Source organism: Tachysurus fulvidraco, chromosome 7, assembly GCF_022655615.1.
Source record: "Tachysurus fulvidraco isolate hzauxx_2018 chromosome 7, HZAU_PFXX_2.0, whole genome shotgun sequence".
NCBI lineage: Eukaryota > Metazoa > Chordata > Actinopteri > Siluriformes > Bagridae > Tachysurus > Tachysurus fulvidraco.
Genome location: NC_062524.1, coordinates 3,473,921 through 3,496,660, shown reverse-complemented (window position 1 = coordinate 3,496,660; position 22,740 = coordinate 3,473,921). Strand labels below are relative to the sequence as shown.

General features: G+C 42.8%; 2 protein-coding genes across 3 annotated transcripts; one reads left to right on the top strand and one right to left on the bottom strand.

Moving 5' to 3' along the window:
• Positions 1 to 2,954: 2,954 nt before the first annotated feature.
• Positions 2,955 to 15,946, top strand: si:ch211-106h11.3 (CCN family member 1). 2 transcript variants are annotated; one of them, XM_027162189.2, is made up of 5 exons: positions 2,955 to 3,134; positions 8,134 to 8,347; positions 10,051 to 10,491; positions 11,495 to 11,676; positions 13,182 to 15,946. In XM_027162189.2, the coding sequence occupies exons 1-5, from the start codon at positions 3,087 to 3,089 to the stop codon at positions 13,599 to 13,601; spliced, it is 1,305 nt and encodes a 434-aa protein (XP_027017990.2). In that variant the 5' UTR covers positions 2,955 to 3,086; the 3' UTR covers positions 13,602 to 15,946. The 2 variants fall into 2 exon arrangements, with proteins under 2 accessions (XP_027017990.2, XP_027017989.2); XM_027162188.2 differs by having other exon boundaries at positions 8,131 to 8,347.
• A 1,176-nt stretch (positions 15,947 to 17,122) lies between these two features.
• Positions 17,123 to 22,099, bottom strand: ddx39ab (DEAD (Asp-Glu-Ala-Asp) box polypeptide 39Ab). The gene is made up of 10 exons (XM_027162244.2): positions 21,944 to 22,099; positions 20,196 to 20,404; positions 19,965 to 20,092; positions 19,600 to 19,876; positions 19,158 to 19,276; positions 18,898 to 19,029; positions 18,694 to 18,803; positions 17,930 to 18,074; positions 17,505 to 17,652; positions 17,123 to 17,398 (listed from the first exon to the last, which is right to left on the bottom strand). The coding sequence occupies exons 2-10, from the start codon at positions 20,401 to 20,403 to the stop codon at positions 17,382 to 17,384; spliced, it is 1,284 nt and encodes a 427-aa protein (XP_027018045.1). The 5' UTR covers position 20,404; positions 21,944 to 22,099; the 3' UTR covers positions 17,123 to 17,381.
• Between the last annotated feature and the right edge of the window lie 641 nt (positions 22,100 to 22,740).

The following is a 22,740-nucleotide window of genomic DNA, read 5'->3' as shown; positions in this document are numbered from 1 at the left end:
GTGTAAATGAATAAATCATAAATATCTTATTGGTCATTTTGAGGTGTTGATCAAATGAAAAAAAGACAAAGTAGGTGGAAATTTATATTTAAAAGAAAGAAAGAAAGAAAGAAAGAAAGAAAGAAAGAAAGAAAGAAAGAAAGAAAGAAAGAAAGAAAGAGTGATGCGAGGTGTGACATTGTGAGACGATGAGAAATGTCCAATCTAAACAAACTCGATCTGAAATGATGACAGGACATTGGGTCCAAATATTAAAGAACAAACAAAAGAGACTCAATCATTCACTCCATCATCTTGTCTTTTCCCTCTTACTCTATTTCTCCACATTACAGCACTATGAGTGTACAGTCACTGTGATATAAGTGCACAGTGTTATTGTTAAGCATGACACTATGTGACGGGGACATGACCTATGTCCCATGTCCCATGTCCCACGTCCTTGTGAGATGTATGCCTATGAGTGTTTGAGTGTACTGGGTGTGGTGGAGCTGTAATTTAGACAAGAACAAGGCCTCATGTTGTATTATAGCTTTTACTGGTGTGTGTTTACGTGAGTGAGTGAGGTTATGAGTGAGTGAGTGAGTGAGTGAGTGAGTGAGTGAGTGAGGTTATGAGTGAGTGAGTGAGTGAGTGAGTGAGTGAGTGAGTGAGTGAGTGAGTGAGTGAGGTTATGAGTGAGTGAGTGAGTGAGTGAGTGAGGTTATGAGTGAGTGAGTGAGTGAGAGAGTGAGTGAGTGAGAGAGTGAGGTTATGAGTGAGTGAGTGAGTGAGTGAGTGAGTGAGTGAGTGAGTGAGAGAGTGAGTGAGTGAGAGAGTGAGTGAGTGAGTGAGTGAGTGAGAGAGTGAGTGAGTGAGAGAGTGAGTGACAGAGTTTATGACTGAGTAAGTTCATAAGTGAGGTCATGAGTGAGGTTTGAGTTAGAGTGAGTGAGTGAGTGAGTGAGTGAGTGAGTGAATATGTTTATGAGTGAGTGAGTGATGTTATGAGTAATTGAGTTTATGAGTGAGTGAGTGAGTGAGTGAGTGGGTTAGGGTTAGTGAGTGAGTGTATGAAGAGCTGTGAGTGTATGAGTCAGTTCATGATTTGAGTTTACACCATTAGAGAGAATTGAGTTTACACCATTAGAGAGATTTAAGTTTCCACCATTAGAGAGATTTGAGTTTACACCATTAGACAGATTTGAGTTTACACCATTAGACAGATTTGAGTTTCCACCATTAGTGAGATTTGAGTTTACACCATTAGACAGATTTGAGTTTACACCATTAGAGAGATTTGAGTTTACACCATTAGAGAGATTTGAGTTTCCACCATTAGTGAGATTTGAGTTTACACCATTAGACAGATTTGAGTTTACACCATTAGAGAGATTTGAGTTTACACCATTAGAGAGATTTGAGTTTACACCATTAGACAGATTTGAGTTTACACCATTAGACAGATTTGAGTTTCCACCATTAGTGAGATTTGAGTTTACACCATTAGACAGATTTGAGTTTACACCATTAGAGAGATTTGAGTTTACACCATTAGAGAGATTTGAGTTTACACCATTAGAGAGATTTGAGTTTACACCATTAGACAGATTTGAGTTTACACCATTAGTGAGATTTGTGTTTACACCATTAGTGAGATTTGAGTTTACACCATTAGAGAGATTTGAGTTTACACCATTAGAGAGATTTGAGTTTACACCATTAGAGAGATTTGAGTTTACACCATTAGACAGATTTGAGTTTACACCATTAGTGAGATTTGAGTTTACACCATTAGACAGATTTGAGTTTCCACCATTAGACAGATTTGAGTTTCCACCATTAGTGAGATTTGAGTTTACACCATTAGACAGATTTGAGTTTCCACCATTAGAGAGATTTGAGTTTACACCATTAGAGAGATTTGAGTTTCCACCATTAGTGAGATTTGAGTTTACACCATTAGACAGATTTGAGTTTACACCATTAGAGAGATTTGAGTTTACACCATTAGAGAGATTTGAGTTTACACCATTAGACAGATTTGAGTTTACACCATTAGACAGATTTGAGTTTCCACCATTAGTGAGATTTGAGTTTACACCATTAGACAGATTTGAGTTTACACCATTAGAGAGATTTGAGTTTACACCATTAGAGAGATTTGAGTTTACACCATTAGAGAGATTTGAGTTTACACCATTAGACAGATTTGAGTTTACACCATTAGACAGATTTGAGTTTACACCATTAGTGAGATTTGAGTTTACACCATTAGACAGATTTGAGTTTACACCATTAGAGAGATTTGAGTTTACACCATTAGAGAGATTTGAGTTTACACCATTAGACAGATTTGAGTTTACACCATTAGACAGATTTGAGTTTCCACCATTAGTGAGATTTGAGTTTACACCATTAGACAGATTTGAGTTTACACCATTAGAGAGATTTGAGTTTACACCATTAGAGAGATTTGAGTTTACACCATTAGAGAGATTTGAGTTTACACCATTAGACAGATTTGAGTTTACACCATTAGAGAGCCATAACGTTGATCATAGAGAATATCCTGTGAATTATTGCTTAACTTTCCCTTCCACAGAACCGTGCAGGAGTACCGTGTTCAGTAGCGCGGGTTTTTAATGGCACACACAGGAGACAGCTGAACATATTTATACAATCTCTCACAAAGCAGACACGCGGTCAGACGGGGAAGTTATGAGCCATTTCAAAGCACCGGGAGTATTTTCTTCTCTCTGCTCGTGTATAAATAAACACGCAGAAACCGGTGTGTAGTAAATCTGAATTTTTATGAATGACCGCATTGATCTGTGTGACCACGCCTCTGTCCGTACTGCCCCCCTGCACGCGCGCTTTTTATTGGCTCTTCGACATGAGGTGGGCGTGGCGTGTTTATTATACGATATATATTTATTCAGTTATTTATTTATATATAATAAACTGGGTTCGGGTTAATACCGTTGTCGGGGTTAGGAGACGTGCCGCGTGTTCAGTGTAAACAATGTGGACTTTTCTTCTTTCTGTATTTATGTAAGGAAATAAATCATTTCCCTGGACGTTGTTTTACACCAGCAGATCAGCAGAAGATGAGGGATGTGTTGTGTTTCTCTCTCCTCGTCATGGCCCTCGGTTCGGTGAGTAAACACTCACAAATCAGTCTTTATTTCATTCTGCTGCGTATTTTCTGTTCATCCAGAGATCAGAGTCAGAGTGGAAAGTTCTGAGCACAGGAACATCATCACCTTTCAGTTCCTCACAGGTTCTGCTCAGAAGTGTGAAGAAGCTCAGAAGATCTTTACTTGTTTTCCAACAAATCGGTCACCAAACAGTTCAGGAACCAAAATAGTTCTTCTATGATCTAAATATTTGGCTAATAATAATAATAATAATAATAATAATAATAATAATAATAATAATGATAACATCTTATTGTTCCCATTGTGGTTCCTCAAAGAACCGAATGATGGTTTGTTTTGTTCTTTAACCATTTTGTTGCGGTAACGAAACATGAAATGAAATAACGGCAATGAAACTTCATCTCTCACGTGTTTCTCTCAAATATTTTTTTTTTTTGTAAAAGGATATGATTACATAATCCATTTTGCCACAAGAACAAGCCATAAATGTTTTTTAAGGAACCAAAAAACGCTCCTCTGTGGTACAGGACGCAAGAACCTTCCTCTGGGAGGTAAAGAGACTGATTCAGTTCTTCATGAGTTCAGAATTCAAGTCCTTATTTTTCATTATATACTAATTGTGGTTCTGCAAAGGTCTTTAAAAATTCAGTGATCACACACACACACACACACACACACACACACACACACACACACACACACACACACACACACACACACACAGAATGCAGTCAGTAGGACACTTTGATGTTAATATGAGTTTAATTATATGACTTTAAATGTAATCTATAATTACATCGGTCTCTAGATCCTGATTAAAGATCTTCTTTTAGTTTTGCTAACATTGGAATGATACTAAACATGCGTGCGTGCATAGACACACACACACACACACACACACACACACACACACACACACACACACACACACACACACACACACACACACACAGGTAATAATACTGAGCCGTGTTTCAGATGTGACATCTCTGTGTGTCTGGATTTCAGGTATTGCAGTTTTCGTTGTTAGTTGCTGTAAGCGGTGCTCAGAATAGCCATCGCTCTGAAACACTCGGGCCCTTTAGACCCTTTCTGGCACTGAGCTTCAGTGTCGCTGCCAAAGTAATTTAAAAAGAGGGAAAAGGTCGAGTAAATACGAATTATCTCCGGCCCACATCTGAAACAGGTTTTGCTTTGAGAAGGGTGGAGAACATTGAGGAGGTTAGAGGTGTGTGTGTGTGTGTGTGTGTGTGTGTGTGTGCTGATTTGTTGAGTGTAGGGGGTGTTATACAGGCTCAGGACCTCTCTGATTGGCCTAACTGATTTGCAGTAACGGAGTGTCACACAGTTGGCTCACTGAGACGACAGAGAGAAGAAACAGCTACACAATTATCAGGTGGAAATCAGTACAGCTCTCTGAAGAGGTCTTTTCACTCTGCGTGCGAATGGAAATGGAATACATCTGCTAAATGAGCAGCTTCAATAAGAGTCCTGAGCTTGTGTACTGACTCACTGTGGATCTCTAGGATATAGTGCACTTACATAAGTATACTAAATGAGTAGTTAGCTGGCCACGGTGGACTGGGGCTGAACACCGTCACGCTGTGTACATAATGTAGAATAATGAGGAGATTGACGTGTGTTTGAACAGCTTTAACTTTAAACTACACAACAGGACAAAGACAGGTTTAATGGTGAAGTGATTAAGAGCCACTAAACTGACAACGCTAAATGACAGACACCCTACATGACGTCAAACCCACGGCTCGGCGCAAGTCAGACAAGATACCTTCAGTTCTACAGCCTGGCACGCTTTCACAGGAAGTTCATAAAACTCAATATTAAACTGAATCTCCACCAGAAGCGAATCACCACCAAGACCTGACAAGCCGTCTATTCACACCGCCGAATACCGGACTTACTCTCGGCTCTCATCAGTTTATTTACATGAACAAAATGTATTTTGAAGGATATTTTTATATAAACCGGTCTTCTCACATCCCAACTAACTTTTAATACAAATTTCCTTACAGAAGTCTGTAAGATCCATGGGGGGCACGGTGGCTTAGTGGTTAGCACGTTCGCCTCACACCTCCAGGGTTGGGGGTTCGATTCCCACCTCCGCCTTGTGTGTGTGGAGTTTGCATGTTCTCCCCGTGCCTCGGGGGTTTCCTCCGGGTACTCCGGTTTCCTCCCCCGGTCCAAAGACATGCATGGTAGGTTGATTGGCATCTCTGGAAAATTGTCCGTAGTGTGTGAGTGTGTGTGAGTGAATGAGAGTGTGTGTGTGCCCTGTTATGGGTTGGCACTCCGTCCAGGGTGTATCCTGCCTCGATAAGCGGTAGAAAATGAATGAATGAATGAAATGTATTTTAAAGGATATTTTTATATAAGCCGGTCTTCTCGCATCCCAACTCTCTTTTAATATAAATGTAATTACAGAAGTCTGTAAGCTCCATATCAATGTAGCTAATACATGTGTGTAATCTGAGTGACTGTGTGTGTGTGTGTGTGTGTGTGTGTGTGGCTAGTAAACGTGCCATACACACAGGTGTATATTTGCCACAGATATGGAACATAAAAAAACAAGAACAGGAAGACAGGAATATAAAAATATAAGTACTTTTATTTTATTATTTATTTACTACATATGATTTTATGGTGCATGGAGGAAACATTTCTTCCATTATTTCGAATACACATTGAGCCTGGAGGTGGATTGAGTTTGTTTAAATGGACTTGTGGGTTCTTTAGAATCTCTTTATGCGGTCAGTGAGGACGAGCGAATTGTTTCTTATTTTTACTTTCATAGAATGACACGTTGACATTATAAACAGTTTACAAAGCAACTTCTCACTTACGTTATAGCAGCTATAACAGCTCCCTCACCAGTCTGTTATAGCAGCTATAACAGCTCCCTCACCAGTCTGTTATAGCAGCTATAACAGCTCCCTCACCAGTCTGTTATAGCAGCTATAACAGCTCCCTCACCAGTCTGTTATAGCAGCTATAACAGCTCCCTCACCAGTCTCTGTTATAGCAGCTATAACAGCTCCCTCACCAGTCTGTTATAGCAGCTATAACAGCTCCCTCACCAGTCTGTTATAGCAGCTATAACAGCTCCCTCACCAGTCTGTTATAGCAGCTATAACAGCTCCCTCACCAGTCTGTTATAGCAGCTATAACAGCTCCCTCACCAGTCTCTGTTATAGCAGCTATAACAGCTCCCTCACCAGTCTCTGTTATAGTAGCTATAACAGCTCCCTCACCAGTCTCTGTTATAGCAGCTATAACAGCTCCCTCACCAGTCTCTGTTATAGCAGCTATAACAGCTCCCTCACCAGTCTCTGTTATAGCAGCTATAACAGCTCCCTCACCACTCTCTGTTATAGCAGCTATAACAGCTCCCTCACCACTCTCTGTTATAGCAGCTATAACAGCTCCCTCACCAGTCTCTGTTATAGCAGCTATAACAGCTCCCTCACCAGTCTCTGTTATAGCAGCTATAACAGCTCCCTCACCAGTCTCTGTTATAGCAGCTATAACAGCTCCCTCACCAGTCTCTGTTATAGCAGCTATAACAGCTCCCTCACCACTCTCTGTTATAGCAGCTATAACAGCTCCCTCACCAGTCTCTGTTATAGCAGCTATAACAGCTCCCTCACCAGTCTGTTATAGCAGCTATAACAGCTCCCTCACCAGTCTGTTATAGCAGCTATAACAGCTCCCTCACCAGTCTGTTATAGCAGCTATAACAGCTCCCTCACCAGTCTGTTATAGCAGCTATAACAGCTCCCTCACCACTCTCTGTTATAGCAGCTATAACAGCTCCCTCACCAGTCTCTGTTATAGCAGCTATAACAGCTCCCTCACCACTCTCTGTTATAGCAGCTATAACAGCTCCCTCACCAGTCTGTTATAGCAGCTATAACAGCTCCCTCACCAGTCTGTTATAGCAGCTATAACAGCTCCCTCACCAGTCTCTGTTATAGCAGCTATAACAGCTCCCTCACCAGTCTGTTATAGCAGCTATAACATCTCCCTCACCACTCTCTGTTATAGCAGCTATAACAGCTCCCTCACCAGTCTCTGTTATAGCAGCTATAACAGCTCCCTCACCACTCTCTGTTATAGCAGCTATAACAGCTCCCTCACCAGTCTCTGTTATAGCAGCTATAACAGCTCCCTCACCAGTCTCTGTTATAGCAGCTATAACAGCTCCCTCACCAGTCTCTGTTATAGCAGCTATAACAGCTCCCTCACCAGTCTCTTGTCGTTTTCTCTCCCTTTAAAAGGACAAAACTCAAACTTTTCTTGTTCCAGAGAAACCAGAGACTCCTTCCATAAAGGTTAAATAGACATCTAAGATCTTTAGAGAAAACCTTGAATAATTAAACCAGTAATAAACATTGACGTCACACCTCTCTTTGTTTAATAACAGAGTTTCAGAAGTTGTAACGGTTATCACATAAAAACCTCTGTTGCTATAGAAACAGCATCATATTACTGTAGAACAAGCTGGCTGACTTAATTAAACCTGCGATTTGTTTGATTGAACCTGCCATCGCTGCGGTTATAGTAAATAAATCGACACGTTCTGACCAATCAGCATCGTGGTATGAAGCACAGTATGAAGTGTTTATTAACAAGCAGTCAAGTAGCAGATGTTTTTTTTTTTACTTACCAGCGAGCCAATCAAAGACTCGACCTTAAGCTCCTTAATGAAGATTCATTTGCAGAAAAACTTTTCTTAAATTTCATACCTGCTCTTCAGGTGTATTAATAACTAGCGATTGAGGATGAGGGACTGTATCAAGCGCACAACATGCTAGAAACTAGCAGGATTTATTTCTACCAATATATGCAGTGTGTTCTGTTCCACAGTCTAGAAGGAATGGAAGGATTTTCATTTTCTTGGACGTTGTGTACTGTATATATATATACTTGTGTATGTGATAAATAAAAACTTGAATCTTGAATCCTCTCTCCTTAGCAGGCTGAGGCAGGATGCCCGAGGGTGTGCGAGTGCCCTCCTGAGGGCTCTGTGTGTCCTCTGGGTGTGAGTTTGGTACCTGACGGCTGCGGGTGTTGTAAGGTTTGTGCCGCTCAGCTAAACCAGGACTGCCACGAGGGCCGGCCATGTGATCACCACAAGGGGCTCGAGTGTAATTACGGCAACGATGTGGGCAGAACTCGCGGAATCTGCAGGGGTGAGTCGTGCTGCTGCTCGGCAATGCAGGGCTTTCTGTTATGTATAAAAGTACGACCATTCTGAGAAACAGTGCGTGTCGGCGTAACACTTCCGTTCACCACCAATAGCACGCGGGCATAGACGCCTTTATTATCGCCACATATACATTACAGCACAGCGGAATTCTTTTCTTCACATACCCCATCTGAGGAGGTCGGGGTCAGAGTGCAGGGGCAGCTATGGTACAGCGCACTTGTAGCAGGGAGGGTTGAGGGCCTTGCTCAAGGGCCCAGCAGTGGCAGCTTGGCTGTGCTGGGCATTAAACCCCGATCCTCCGATCAACAACCCAGAGCCTGCCCCCACAAAGTAACACAAACATGCTAAATGCTAGGCTTTCTGTGTAGCGTGTATGCTTTTTGCCCCCTACAGCGATATACTGTAAGAGAGGTCAAACAAACCCCCCAAAAAAATCCACCCCGTCATCAGAAGAGCAGAATCACCGAAGAGGAACGAGAGATTCACACGTACTGTATGTAGCTGGAGTATAACTGTATAACTGTCCCTCACAGCTAATTGCCCGGATGCTTTAGAAAAGCTGGTCCGTGGCACTATGTAATCCTTCCCTAACACACCCTGTGCGCATAAAGAGGGTCAAAGCCGTGTTTTCATCCCTGAGCTCCATCAAGGCTCCAGGCTGAGTTTTATTTCCGAGCGCGTAGCCTCATACATTCCGCAGTATTTATATGCTGCTATATAAAGGAACTATTGGGGTTTGGGTCGAGGGTTTGTCGGGACATGAAGCCGAGCGTGATCGACACAACCAAACATCTTCTGTACACAAGTCCGAACGTCTGCCTGGGTTAAGAATAAACCTGCACTATAAAGTACCCAGAAATGTCTTCATGTGTTTCTCTGCTTTCTGTCAGGTCTCGTTTTCCAGCAGAATTGGTTCTTGTGCTGAACAATAATAATAATAATGCAAGTTTATAGCCTCCAGTTTAGCTAAATCACCTCACACTCCACACACACCACACACCACACACCACACACCACACACTCCTCACACTCCACACACCACACACTCCTCACACCACACACTCCTCACACTCCTCACACCACACACTCCTCACACTCCACACACCACACACTCCTCACACCACACACTCCTCACACTCCTCACACCACACACTCCTCACACACCACACACTCCTCACACCACACACTCCTCACACTACACACTCCTCACACCACACATTCCTCACATTCCTCACACTCCTCACACCACACACTCCTCACACCTCACACTCCTCACACCACACACTCCTCTCACTCCTCACACCACACACTCCTCACACCTCACACTCCTCACACCACACACTCCTCAAACCACACACTGCTCACACCACACCCTCCTCACACCACACACTGCTCACACCACACACTCCTCACACCACACACTCCTCACACCACACACTCCTCACCACGGCTTGTCGATGACTGATATAATGTCCAGAACTATTTATAGATTTCATTTGTTTAATACATTTGTTTGACACATTACTGAGACTCTTTAAATACAGACTGTGTTACTGAGCCAGACATCTCGTGTGTCTCGATCCACAACATTTTGACTGAATTATTTTGAATTATCAGAATTAATGAATTATTCCAATTATTCTTACATTGTTGTAAATTCGACCCCGCCCACGTTTTCTCTTACAGCCAAACCAGAAGGCCGCTCGTGTGAGTATAACGGACGTATGTACCAGAACGGCGAGGACTTCAGCGCAGGATGTAAGCACCAGTGCACATGCATCGACGGTGCTGTGGGCTGCGTACCACTCTGCCCTACAGAATTGCTCCTGGCATCTCCTGATTGCCCCGCACCAAAGCTGATTAAAGTGCCGGGGCAATGCTGCCCGAGTGTGGACTGCCATCGTGACTCCTCGGTGCTGCCCCCGGTCTACAGGGTCCCACAGCCTCCACCATACATCTACCCTCACCTCCCACCCTACCCTAAGGCCTACCCTAAAGCCGAGCCTAAACCCAAGCACTACCCCACACAGAAGAATTCACCCCCAGGGGTAGAGGACTTGCTCAGTAACGAGCTGGTGGATGTGGGGAGGAAGTGGGAAAAGCTGCAAAGTCACAAACGTGTAACAGGTGAGACTCTGTGTGTATGTGTGTGTGTGTGTGTGTGTGTGTGTGTGTGTGTGTGTGTGTGTGTGTGTGTGTGTGTGTGTGTGTGCTCAGGTTTGGAGCAGGACACATAGCCCCACATGATCATCTGTAAATCCTGCCTTCATCACCCATGTCTCTTTTTAATTTAGTAATTAGTTAAAAATATATATATACAGTACAGACCAAAAGTTTGGACACACCACCTTTTCAACAGGACAATGACCCCAAACACACCTCCAAGTGCTAAGCATCTCTGGGACCTCCTTCAAGACTGTTGGAAGACCATTTCAGGTGACGACCTCTTGAAGCTCATCAAGAGAATGCCAAGAGTGTGCAAAGCAGTAATCAAAAGGTGGCGACTTTGAAGAACCTAGAATATGACATATTTTCAGTCGTTTCACACTTTTTTGTTATGTACGTATATAATTCCACACGTGTTCATTCATAGTTTTGATGCCTTCAGTGTGAATCTACAATTTTCATAGTCATGAAAATAAAGAAAACTCTTTGAATGAGAAGGTGTGTCCAAACTTTTGGTCTGTACTATATATATACATTTAATTTAGTAAACGATCACGTGAGTGTGTGTACTGGTGAACTGGGGATTGTGTATAACAGGTGATCGTAAGAATCGAACCCCAAAGGGAGAATATTACTTAATTATGGTGGTAAAATAATAATTTAAATAATGTTGTATATGGAGGTTTACTTGTGTGGCTGTATATGTCATATTTTCTAGGTAACGAGTGTTTTTATAGTTTTATTTCTTTCTTACAGTGTTTGCGTAATTGCGTGACTATTTTCCAATGGAGCCCTGTAAACCCCTCCCACCCCCCATATATATATATGTTAGCCTGAAGCAGCCAGCTTTTTGCTCCACTTGCGTAATCACCTTCTCTGTGCATCATTGTTGGTGGTTTGATGAATGGTGCTTGTGTTGTGACGGACTCCCTCATTCCCTCTTCCTCTCTCTCGCTCTTTTCAGACTGGAAGAAAAAGGGAAGCCATAAGTGTGTGATCCAGACTACCAGGTGGTCATCGTGCTCTCGGAGCTGCGGTATGGGAGTGTCCTCTCGCGTCACCAATCAGAATGCTCAGTGCAAGCTGGTTAAGGAGACGCGCCTGTGCACCATCAGACCCTGCAGCTCCATGGACGTGCCTGTGAAGGTACTGCGCTCCTTCTGTCAGCTCTTCAGCTTCAGTGCGCCGCTGCGATATCGCATACATCCCCTCCCTTCAACATTCCCTGTAAAAACATACTAAAACACGCTCTGGATCTAAAACAAGCTCAGATCATGTACCATTTTTACTGTTTTTAATCAGTTTTACCTGCTGGTATGTCGACACAATGTTAATAATTTAGTCCGTCGCTACTAGAAAACCGCTTGGTCGCAGTAACTAGTCAGCTAGATAGCAGAAAGCTAGCAAAACAAAATCACTCAGTCACCAGAACAGCAGATTTGCAGAAAGGGAAAAGACAAAGCACATGAAAGATGCACAGTCAATTACAGTAGGTCTTATTTTCACTCTGCACTGACATGTGGCTAAGTAGCTGGAGTTTAACCTGTAAGCCAGTACAGAGGAAGAAGAAGAAGAAGAGGAAGAAGAAGAGGAAGATGAGGAAAAAGAAGAAGATGATGATGAAAAAGAAGAAGAAGAGGAAGAAGAAGAAGAAGAAGAAGAAGATGATGATGAAGAAGAAGATGATGATAATGATGCTCCATAACTGTACTGTATCTTCTACAAGCCAATAAATCACCAGATTCAAATAATAATTTTCTACACAACGTGAACAGAAAACATTTTCACTTTGATTTACAACCTTCTACCATTCTAAGGTGCCACAAGCTGCACAACATTGTAACCGATTTGAGCAACTGGTCCTTTAACCTAACATGCTAACATGGCTGATGTGACGTATTTGGTGAGATTGTCCCTGGAATGATCCCCCAGTGAAGGTCAGCTTCACTTCCTCATTACTCCAGAAATCCCGCGGGAGTCACTGTGGGATTAGGAAGCTCCTTACACGTCTCGTAAAGATGCTAACTCCGCTAAGTCTGAGGCACCTGTTGTTATTGTGGGATGTATGCAGTGAATGTGACACAATGGTGCCTCAATGCCGCTGCTGGCTAATGCCAAGTATTTCTCTTGTTCATATTGACCTTTACTGTCCTTTCCTCAAACACCTGTCTCTCTCTCTCTCTCTCTCTCTCTCTCACACACACACACACATATAATCGACAAGTCACAGCAGATCCTAAACGCAATGCAAGCCATGATTTACAATATTTATGCCTAGACAATCTCTTCAACGTTCTCTTCGTTATTTAGCCGTGTGTCATTTCCACAGTTGTCACACTTTCTCCCTAGAAAACTGACACTAATTCCATTTTAAGCTAATTAGCTTGATATCCATCCACCTGCTAGCTAACCTAATTAGCTGTGTTTATTACTCATAGCAAAATGGCCAATGAGGTCGGGCCATTTGAGTAAGTTGGCTTTAAGAGTAGTCATCAGCGCATGCAGTTACTTTGTGCTTTGTTTAAGAGAAAATGTAATTCAGTCTCTCCAGGATTTGGAAAATCCTGATGATATTTTGTCTGAGTGCATTGAATGTTCTGATGAACGTGTTTTGTTTGTGTCATTAATTCTTCCGCTCTCTGCTGTAACAGAAAGGAAGGAAATGTTCTCGCACGCAGAAGTCTCCAGAGCCGTTACGTCTCCACTACGCGGGCTGCCGCAGTGCTCGTCTCTACCGGCCCAACTACTGCGGCGTGTGTCGTGACGGCCGCTGCTGCTCTCCACGCCGCACCCGCACCTCGTCTGTGGTGTTCTCCTGTCCCGACGGCGAGCGCTTCGAGAAATCCGTCATGTTCATCCAATCCTGCAAGTGCAGTGACCAGTGCGATCACCTGAATGAAGCCTCGCTCCCGCCACAGCGCTGGCTCTACGGAGACACACACAAGTTCATCAACTTGCCACCTGTCCCCCATTCGACTCCACTCGTTTTTACCCAAGACCGCCCCAGAATCATCAGCTGTAGACGGCACGCTGGCGTGATCGAGCAGAGGAGAGCGGCCTTGAACATTTAGTCTAGTGAACTTGTATTGTACACTTTCTAGTTTATTCCATCGTAGATGTACTGAGAATCGCTGAAAGAACCTGGTGGAGGAGTAAAGGATACGACCTGATGAAGATGTTTCATATAAACAATTGCAGCCTGAATGAAAAGAGGTTGGACTAGTGGACTAGCGTAACCATGTGGGACCTGGAAGCAGTGTGTCCTGTTAAAACTACACAGTGGGAAATATGCTTTAAGTGTGTGTTCCATTTGCCCCGAACAGAAAAATAACGGACAGATGAGAAGATGGGATAAACTCTATCCAAAGCTTTTTTTTATATGCAGCTATTATTATTATTATTATTATTATTATTATTATTATTATTATTATTATTATTATTATTATAATGATATGATGGTATTTATTGTGTGTAAGATGAACGAGTGCGTCACCTTCCTCACCGCTCACACTTCACCTGATGAAGGGAAACATGATGGATTCCTGGACTGGAAACAGGCTTGTTCACTTGGGATAGAAGAATGCGGCCTTGACTTTGACTCTGATTCCCAGTGTCAGTGATTTGTCTTTATTTGAGCCTGAGGATCCAAGAAAAGAAAAAGGAACGCTCTCCAAGTGCCCCGGGCGTCCTGGCGTCCATACGTCGAGTCACAGACTCTGTGCAAATTACGATCCTGGGAGCAGCAGAACCTCTGGTTTTGTGGTTTAGAAAAAAACGGTTCAACAAACGCCAGCACACGAAGCAACCGTGTAATTTAAAAGTGACGATCAGGAGCCGCTCCCGAGTCGCTCTGTAATCTAGTGACAGATGGTTGAAGCCCAGGCGTTGTGTCTTTATGACACCGCGGGATTCATTCCTGCTTCCTGGCTTCTGACATGCAGGAAGCTTCGAGGTGACATCATTTTCGTTAACAAGACCAAAAACCATCAAGTACACTCCAAGCGCACAGCAGATCCCGGCGTTTAAACAGATTCACCAGCGATGCCTTGATGTTTGTAGAGTTTAAGCTAAACATGTGGTGTTGTTTTTTAATACGTTCGACTTCACATCGATTCGAACACAATTTTCACATCACGCGTTATAATAGAAACGATTTCTATTAAAACTCGCTGGAGTCGATGTGGTTGGTGTCCAACAATGAAAATGAAACTTTTATATATTTGTAAAACAAGCCTCATTTTCTCTCTGCCACTTTTTTTTGTTAAATAATCCCCCAGTTAACTTGCATCCTGTTTTGTCGTGAGGTAAACGAATGCGCTTAACGTCAGACTGCAAATAAAACATGCATTTTGTGGTCGTGTGAAAGTATGAAATCAGCATCAGTAACAACTTTTTATTTACATTTTTATAACAATACATTGTTTGCATCATACAATAAGCCAGTCGAGCTAGTTAATGGGGTTTAAATTGTCGTTTTTTTTTAACACAACAGCCAACTAAACCCATAGCTGTCTATTTATAAGGTATTTCTAGCTGTTTATTTGTAGCCATCGACGTCGTGGTTCTGCTCACTTTGTTAAACACTTATAGAAGATATGTTTATTTAAAGTTATCGACAGTTGGACGTTAAAGACGGCGGCCATCTTGGACAAAAAAAGAAGCGGGATGAAAACATTTCTGAACGCAGGATGAGATACTGAGCTATGATGTGAATGCAGATTACTTCTGCGTGTAAACACGTGGGGTGTGTTAAAGGGGAACGCTGAGCCATGCTGCTTTACGTGTACAGTGACTCAAAGCCACAGGATATCGTTCATTTACGACGATACGTCGAAAGTCGATCTTTACGTGAATACGGATCGACTCATCAGTGGATCGTTGGCAGTGAAGACAGTAAAGTTCTCACTGCTTCTCCTTCAGCTCGTATGACACGATGCTTTTATACACAAACAACACACCTCACGTGTAACGCTAGTCGGTCCGTCCGAGGAGAAACGGTGTAACTATGGCAACCGGTTGGTGGTGACTTCATAGTACAAAAAAAATGTCAGTGTGTGTGTGTGTGTGTGTGTGTGTGTGTGAAAACTCACTGGAGAAACCGTGTCACAGACTGTGTTGTGTTTGAGTAAACTTAGTGTGTTCATTTTCACTGTGATTTGTCCCCCCCCCCCCCAATGTTTGTTAATGGATGTAAATCTGAGAAAGTTTTTTATTTTTATGTTCCAGCAATAATTTTATATAATAGCTTTAAATTGCTCTTAAGGCCAAGAAAGCTGGAGTTTTGGTTTCTCTTCATACTTTTACTTTTATTCATTCATTCATTCTCTACCGCTTATCCGAACTCCTTGGGTCACGGGGAGCCTGTGCCGTCTCAGGCGTCATCGGGCATCGAGGCAGGATACACCCTGGACGGAGTGCCAACCCATCACAGGGCACACACACACACTCTCATTCCCTCACACACTACGGACAATTTTCCAGAGATGCCAATCAACCTACCATGCATGTCTTTGGACCGGGGGAGGAAACCGGAGTACCCGGAGGAAACCCCCGAGGTACGGGGAGAACATGCAAACTCCACACACACAAGGCGGAGGTGGGAATCGAACCCCGACCCTGGAGGTGTGAGTCCACCGTGCCACCCCATACTTTTACTTCTATAATAATGAGTAATAAGATACACAATACAATTCAGACTCTAAAGCTCCCAGAGTCATTTAGTTTTGAGGAACTGAAACATAGTCAGAAATCCATCCTGTCTCTACAGCCACACCCTTCAGTATCGGTTTAATCACCAATCTGATTAGTCTGTGGAGAATAAAACAAGTCTGATTTTAGGGATCGTTATCTTTTACTTGTTACCTTTATATACCTTTACCTGCTGCTATGTTTGTATGTAGCTCTCGGCTCTCATGTGCCTGGTGTGTACGTAACGCTAGCTCCTGTTTCAGAGGTGAGGGTTTAGAGAGAGAATAAGATACCACACAGACAAGAGGGTAAATATAGATTATTATTATTAGAGCTGAAGAGAGCTCTGATCTCACATTACACCTCAAGCTCTGAGAATACGGTAGCAACCGGAAACACATTTCATAGACATAACTAAAGCCGCCGAAGGGAAACTGCAGAACTTGGATCTTTTTCTAAAAGAGATTTATTCCTGTTATAAAACAGCAATTTGCCAATATTTGTTTTCATAATCAAAAATCTTCATTAAAAAAAAACAAAAAGTACTTTTTATTCTATTGCTAGTTACCATAGAAACCATAAGGCATCAGGACGAGAACCTGCTGCTCTAAAGAATTCAACCAATCAGAATCTACGTGATGAGAAATGGCTTTTGTTTTTTTTAAACACATCCCCATTTCATTAAGGGTTCAAATGACAAACTGGAGCTTAAACATTTCTCCTATTGTTTATTTTCACCAACTACTAATTTTACACCAGGAAAAAAAAAAAAAAGTCCGAGATCGAGCTTTTCTCCATAAAACTAGTCACTAACCACTGTGTCGAGTCACTAAAACACCACTGTGCCATTCTGAATGCTGGTGTTAATATAGAGGCAGTCAAACAGCAAAAACATAATAAGGGGAACTGTATAAAAAGTTTTAATTCCTTTAAAACAAAACAGAAGGACAAAAAGCAGACACATTTTCACTCCCCTCCCTTCATTCCAACCCCAAAGAGAAACAGTAAAAAGTTAAAAACTGTGGTGTGGCGTAGAACTTTAAAACCGACAGCATGCACCGGAGACGTCTCCTCCTCCTCCAGCAGCCGCGCAACCACCACAGGATCACAGCTACGTCTGCGAGCTGCTGGTCCTCAGGTGCGACGTGACTCAACACGACACCTCATCTGGACTGTTCGACTACAGAGAGAACAACAAGAGACGAGCGTTCAGGGTGAAATCAGAAAAATAAACCCTGTTCTGTGGGATTAAATAAACAAATAAATAAAAAAAAAAGAGATCCTACTGTAAGTGGAAATGTCGATCTCTTCCGGCAGCTCGGCCACGTTCACCTCGAAGCGGTCCTGCACGTCGTTAAGGGTTTTGGCATCCGTCTCGTCGGACACGAAGGTTACAGCCAGACCTTTAGTGCCGAAACGACCAGCACGAGCGACCTGAAGAGGGGAACGGAGTCCGTGTTGGAAATAACCAGCAAATAAACCTTCAGTAGCATTAACGTCAAACTCCTATTTTATTTATTTAATTTTTTACAAATTTATACCGTCACCGACGTATGGCGAGTGTAGCTTTTTAAACACGGTGCCATTTAAAAGGGAACCCCTGACAAATCAGTGCAAGGAACATTCCTTTAGTCTCGGGTCACTCGACACACAAAAATATAGCGGTCGTGTCCGGGTGTGGTATAGGAACTCGTGCGAGACTGAAACTCACCCTGTGCAGGTACGTGTCCGAGTCCTCCGGCATGTCGTAGTTGAAGACAATGTTGACCCTTTCGATGTCCATCCCTCTGCCAAACAGGTTTGTGGCCACAAGGATCCTCCTCTGGAAGTCCTTAAACTGCTGGTAGCGTGACAGCCTGAGAGAGAGAGAAAGAGCGCACGGTTTAAACACTACAGGAGACGCACTTATTTCTCTCGAATGCGATCGTTAACATGTTCCATGGTAATACAGTGTTTATTGTGATGATGCAATAGATTATAAACTTCAGTTGTCTCAGTGTCAGGGGACAGAAAAGCATGTGTACTTCAAGAGAGGGAAGAAGGGAGCGACTGGTTTATACAGACCAATGTTAAATAGTGATCTAGACAGAATACAGATATAGGTCTGTATGTACGTTTTGTCTTCTCCGTAAGGAGCTGGCAACCTTTACGGACGGCTCCAGTAATAGTGAAGCTCCTGTAAATTAACCACAGGAGAGGAGACACATCGAGGTTTGTTTGTAACATGACTTTCATGAACCATTAAATGTTCCATGAAGCCGGTTTAAGACGACTACCGAAGGAACCGTTCATAAGACACAGCTATTTAATAAATAAAGGTTACACAGCACCCTACTGTTGATCATTTTCACTGAACAGCATAAAAGTAATCCATTATCTCATGATGTGATCTGCCAACATGATGGGAAAAGCATCCCAGAGCGTGTCAAATGAACCACAGGGATACGAACACTGAAAGCGGCTGCGTATATGTACCTCTCCTCCTGAGCCATGCCTCTGTGGATGGCGATGGCTGGGAAGTTCTGCTCCACCAGCAGCTGAGAGAGAGCCATGCAGCGCTGCACCGACTTCACAAAGATCACCACCTGCAGGAGGATAGAGGAATTACAGCGTGTATAAGTGCACTCTGGACCAGGGGTCAGAGGAGAGTCGCGTCGCTCTCACAAGACGCCTCCTCACCTGGTTGAACTCGAGAACGTCGAGCAGGTCGAAGAGTTTGCGGTTCTTCTCGCTGTCCTTCAGTTTGCAGTAGTACTGCTGCAGGCCGTGCAGCGTCAGCTTTGTCTCGTCGTCCACAAACACCTCCATCGGCTGATCGTCATAAAGATCAAAGGGGGAAAAAAAAAGTACGAGCGGGTTAAATTCGATAGGATGAAATATTCTGCACGTTTGACCTTAAACTAAATGTAGAAAAGGCTTCGAGTCGATAGAACACTCACGTCCTGCATGAATTTGCGGCAGACCGGTCGGATCTCTTTACTCAGAGTGGCGCTGAACATCATGCACTGTTTCTCATGAGGAGTGAGCCTGAAGATGTCCTGAACATCACGTCTCATATCTGAGGGAGGGGGGGGAGAGAGAGAGAGAGAGAGAGAGAAAAAGAAATAAATAAAAAAAATTATCACACACACAAGACAGACATTTCAATTCAGTTAGTCATTATTCCACTCTGGGCTTCAGTGCATGGCTGTTTTCTCCACTGCACTAGACAGCAGACAGACAGTGTGGGTTATGGAGCATCTGTTGTGGTTGCCAGATCTGGACTAAATTTTCCATCACATTTGCCTAACAAATGGTGGCATGTCCTCCGTGTGCAGTAGAGAAAACGTCCACAGAGCCAAGAGATCAGACTAAAGATCAACATCATGAGAAAGTTCGTACCGAGCTGCTCCAGCATCTTATCGCACTCATCCAGAATGAAGTGTTTGACATTTTTGAGGCTGAGGGTCTTGTTGCGGATGAGCGCGAGGATGCGCCCCGGTGTCCCCACCACGATGTGTGGGCAGTTCTTCTTCAGCACATCCTCATCCTTCTTAATGGGAAGGCCGCCGAAGAACACTGCCACCTTTACCGTGGGCATGTACTTGGAGAAGCGCTCGTACTCTTTGCTGATCTGGAAGGCCAGCTCACGCGTGTGACACATCACCAGCACAGACACCTGATTGGATGACAAGACATGCACGGTCATCCACAGCTGAAAGAGGTTAAAGATCCGGAGACAGCTGGTGAAGGAGCGAAAGATGTACCTGTCCGTCTACGGGCTCGATCTGCTGCAGCGTGGCCAAAACAAAGACTGCCGTCTTCCCCATACCAGATTTAGCCTGGCAGAGGATGTCCATGCCCAGGATGGCCTGTGGGATACACTCGTGCTGCACTGCAACACAAAGACGATACTCAACGTCACACCTGATTTCCTTCTTGAAACCATTTTCATTTACAAAACTCAATTCATCTAGATCAGTGTTATTTATAAATACCTTCTGACGGATGCTCAAAGCCACAGTCTACGATGGCCCTCAGGAGCTCGGGCTTGAGCAGGAAGTCCCTGAACCCGGAGCTGTGAATGGACACGTAGGAACCCTTCACCTCCTTCTTCCCAACCGGGGTGGCGCTCTCTGGTGCTCCCTGAGGCTCCTCATCCTCCTCGTAGTCCAACAGCTCGTTATCTGCATCATTCTCAGCCATACTGGACACAGAAATAATCGTGACGTCAAAAACTCCAGCAAAGTTCTCACACTGTACTCAGCATCTTTACAGACAACAGAACTCAACATACACCAAGTCATTCCGGTTTAGTGAGAAAGTTCGACCCACACTAACAATAGAGCGCTCAGCAAAAATCCTGTTCAGCTGGGTTTAACTGCACTGTTCATGATCTTTTAAAGCGTGCGTGTTTTAAAAATAGTATCTTAAATCACTGGTAGGTGTTCAAGCTTTAATAACGTCTAACTTCTGATCGTTGTAAACTTTTGGGCGAGTTTATCCACAGACTGAGTCACTTTCCAACCTCTCCGAACAAAAAGTAAAAGTAGTCTTGTGCATATCATAGTGTTCGGCTCAAACCCTCCGTCTCCCTCCATCAACAACACTATTCTACACAGCATCATTGCCAAACTACTGCTATTTAATAGTAACAATTAAAAACCATATAATAATAATAATAATAATAATAATAATAATAATAATAATAATAATAATAAATAACCTTACATGTTCATACAATTAATTTAAAACTGTAACCAGTCACCACTGATTTTTAAAGTTTCTGATTTCTGCTGCTCTGCAATAAGAATAATAACAATAATAACAAAAAAAAAAGAATAATTAATAATAAATTAAAAATAAATTATTCTGCATCATTTTAGCCTGCAACTCATTCTATTTTTTCTCACTTTTTAAAACAGACAAAGTTACATTTTCAATACAAAAACATTTAATAAATTTAAATAAATAGCAAAATAAAACGATAAAGATTGATATCTGTATATTATAGAGTTCATTCAAAAGAACAAACGCAGGCTGCGTCAAACTAGACGTGGCTGTGTTCCAAATAGCAGCTCGTCCCCTTCCCCTGTGCACCATATGAGGAAAACACTAAAGCGGTTAAACCCTATCTAGGGCTCTACAATGTCCCCTAGATACGCATTTGGGATTGAACTTTAAACGATTCCCCATTGAATCTGAATTGTAACAGCGTAGAATGATTACTTTAGTAGTTCTATATAATTAAGCGCAGTGCGTGTGTGTGTGTGAGAGAGAGAGAGTGTGTGTGAGAGAGTGTGTGAGAGAGAGAAATAAACAAACATTTCTGTCCTCAGTAACAGCGTTCGTTTGAAACAATGAAGGCCGCCATAATTGCTAAATGCTAACCGTGTATTAGCCGCACACGCACACAGTTTTCAGTTTAAACCATTCCCTTTTCCGTGTTTTATCAACATTATTTATTAGTATTATTATAAAATTGATGAAAAAAACACCGCATATAAAAACAACTCAGAAAAACAACTAGTTTTGCGCTAAATAGCCGCTATGCTAATTAGCATGCTAGGCTAATTAGCATAACTAGCAACCGCGCTTGTTAACGTTAAACACGCGTTATTACGGCTCTGGTTAGGTCTCGTTTATAGATAGATTTATATATATATAAATATTATAATACAAATATAAACTTTAAAATAACTAACTGTGTTGAAGATTGTATTCGGTTCATACAAACAATTCTCACCTTTACAGCGAATAAACCGGAGCAGAAGGAGGAAAGATGTTACGAGCACACGCGCAGGCCTCAGGTTTATACTTCAACCCGGAAGTACCCGCCTCCTCCGAGAACAAGCGATATAATTGGAGGATTCGGATGTCTAACAACGCAGGAGTTTTCCTAAACTGCGCGATGATTGGTTCATCGAGTCCGTTTATCATTAGCGATGAACGAAACCGCGTGTATAGTCTGTTGCCAGATTGTGTGAAACCCCCCTGTTTTTGTTGATGTCTCGAATTGTTGTTGTCTTTGTCTTTGAGTTTAACTGACCCGATACTCTCAGACACACCAGATCTCCAGCACACCTCAGTTCACAGTTACACAGAACATAATGAATGTCCAGGATCTTCTCCTGCAAACAGAACATACTCAATAACATATAAAGTAACACAAAGGTTTCGGTGTACGTGGAATCAGAGTCGAAGGATTGTTGATTCGTTATCTGAAACCGCACAACTCTGGATGTAGTTCATGCTTCAATCCAATCCTCAGGTTTACATGAGCATGCTTCTTCTAATACGCTGGTGTTTCTATAGTAACAGCACACACAGAGACCTGAACATGGAAGGAGTCTCCAGTGTAAAGCTGTGTTCACACAGTGAAAGGGGAAGGTCTTCAGGACAGAAGAGTTCTCTGTGGTTCTCAGTGACGTAACCACATGAACAGATCCACAGATGACTGGTAGAACAGCAGGTTTAAACTGTGTCAGATCCACTGACTTGATCTCTTCTTCTACTTCTTCTTCTTCTTCTTCTTCTCTTCAT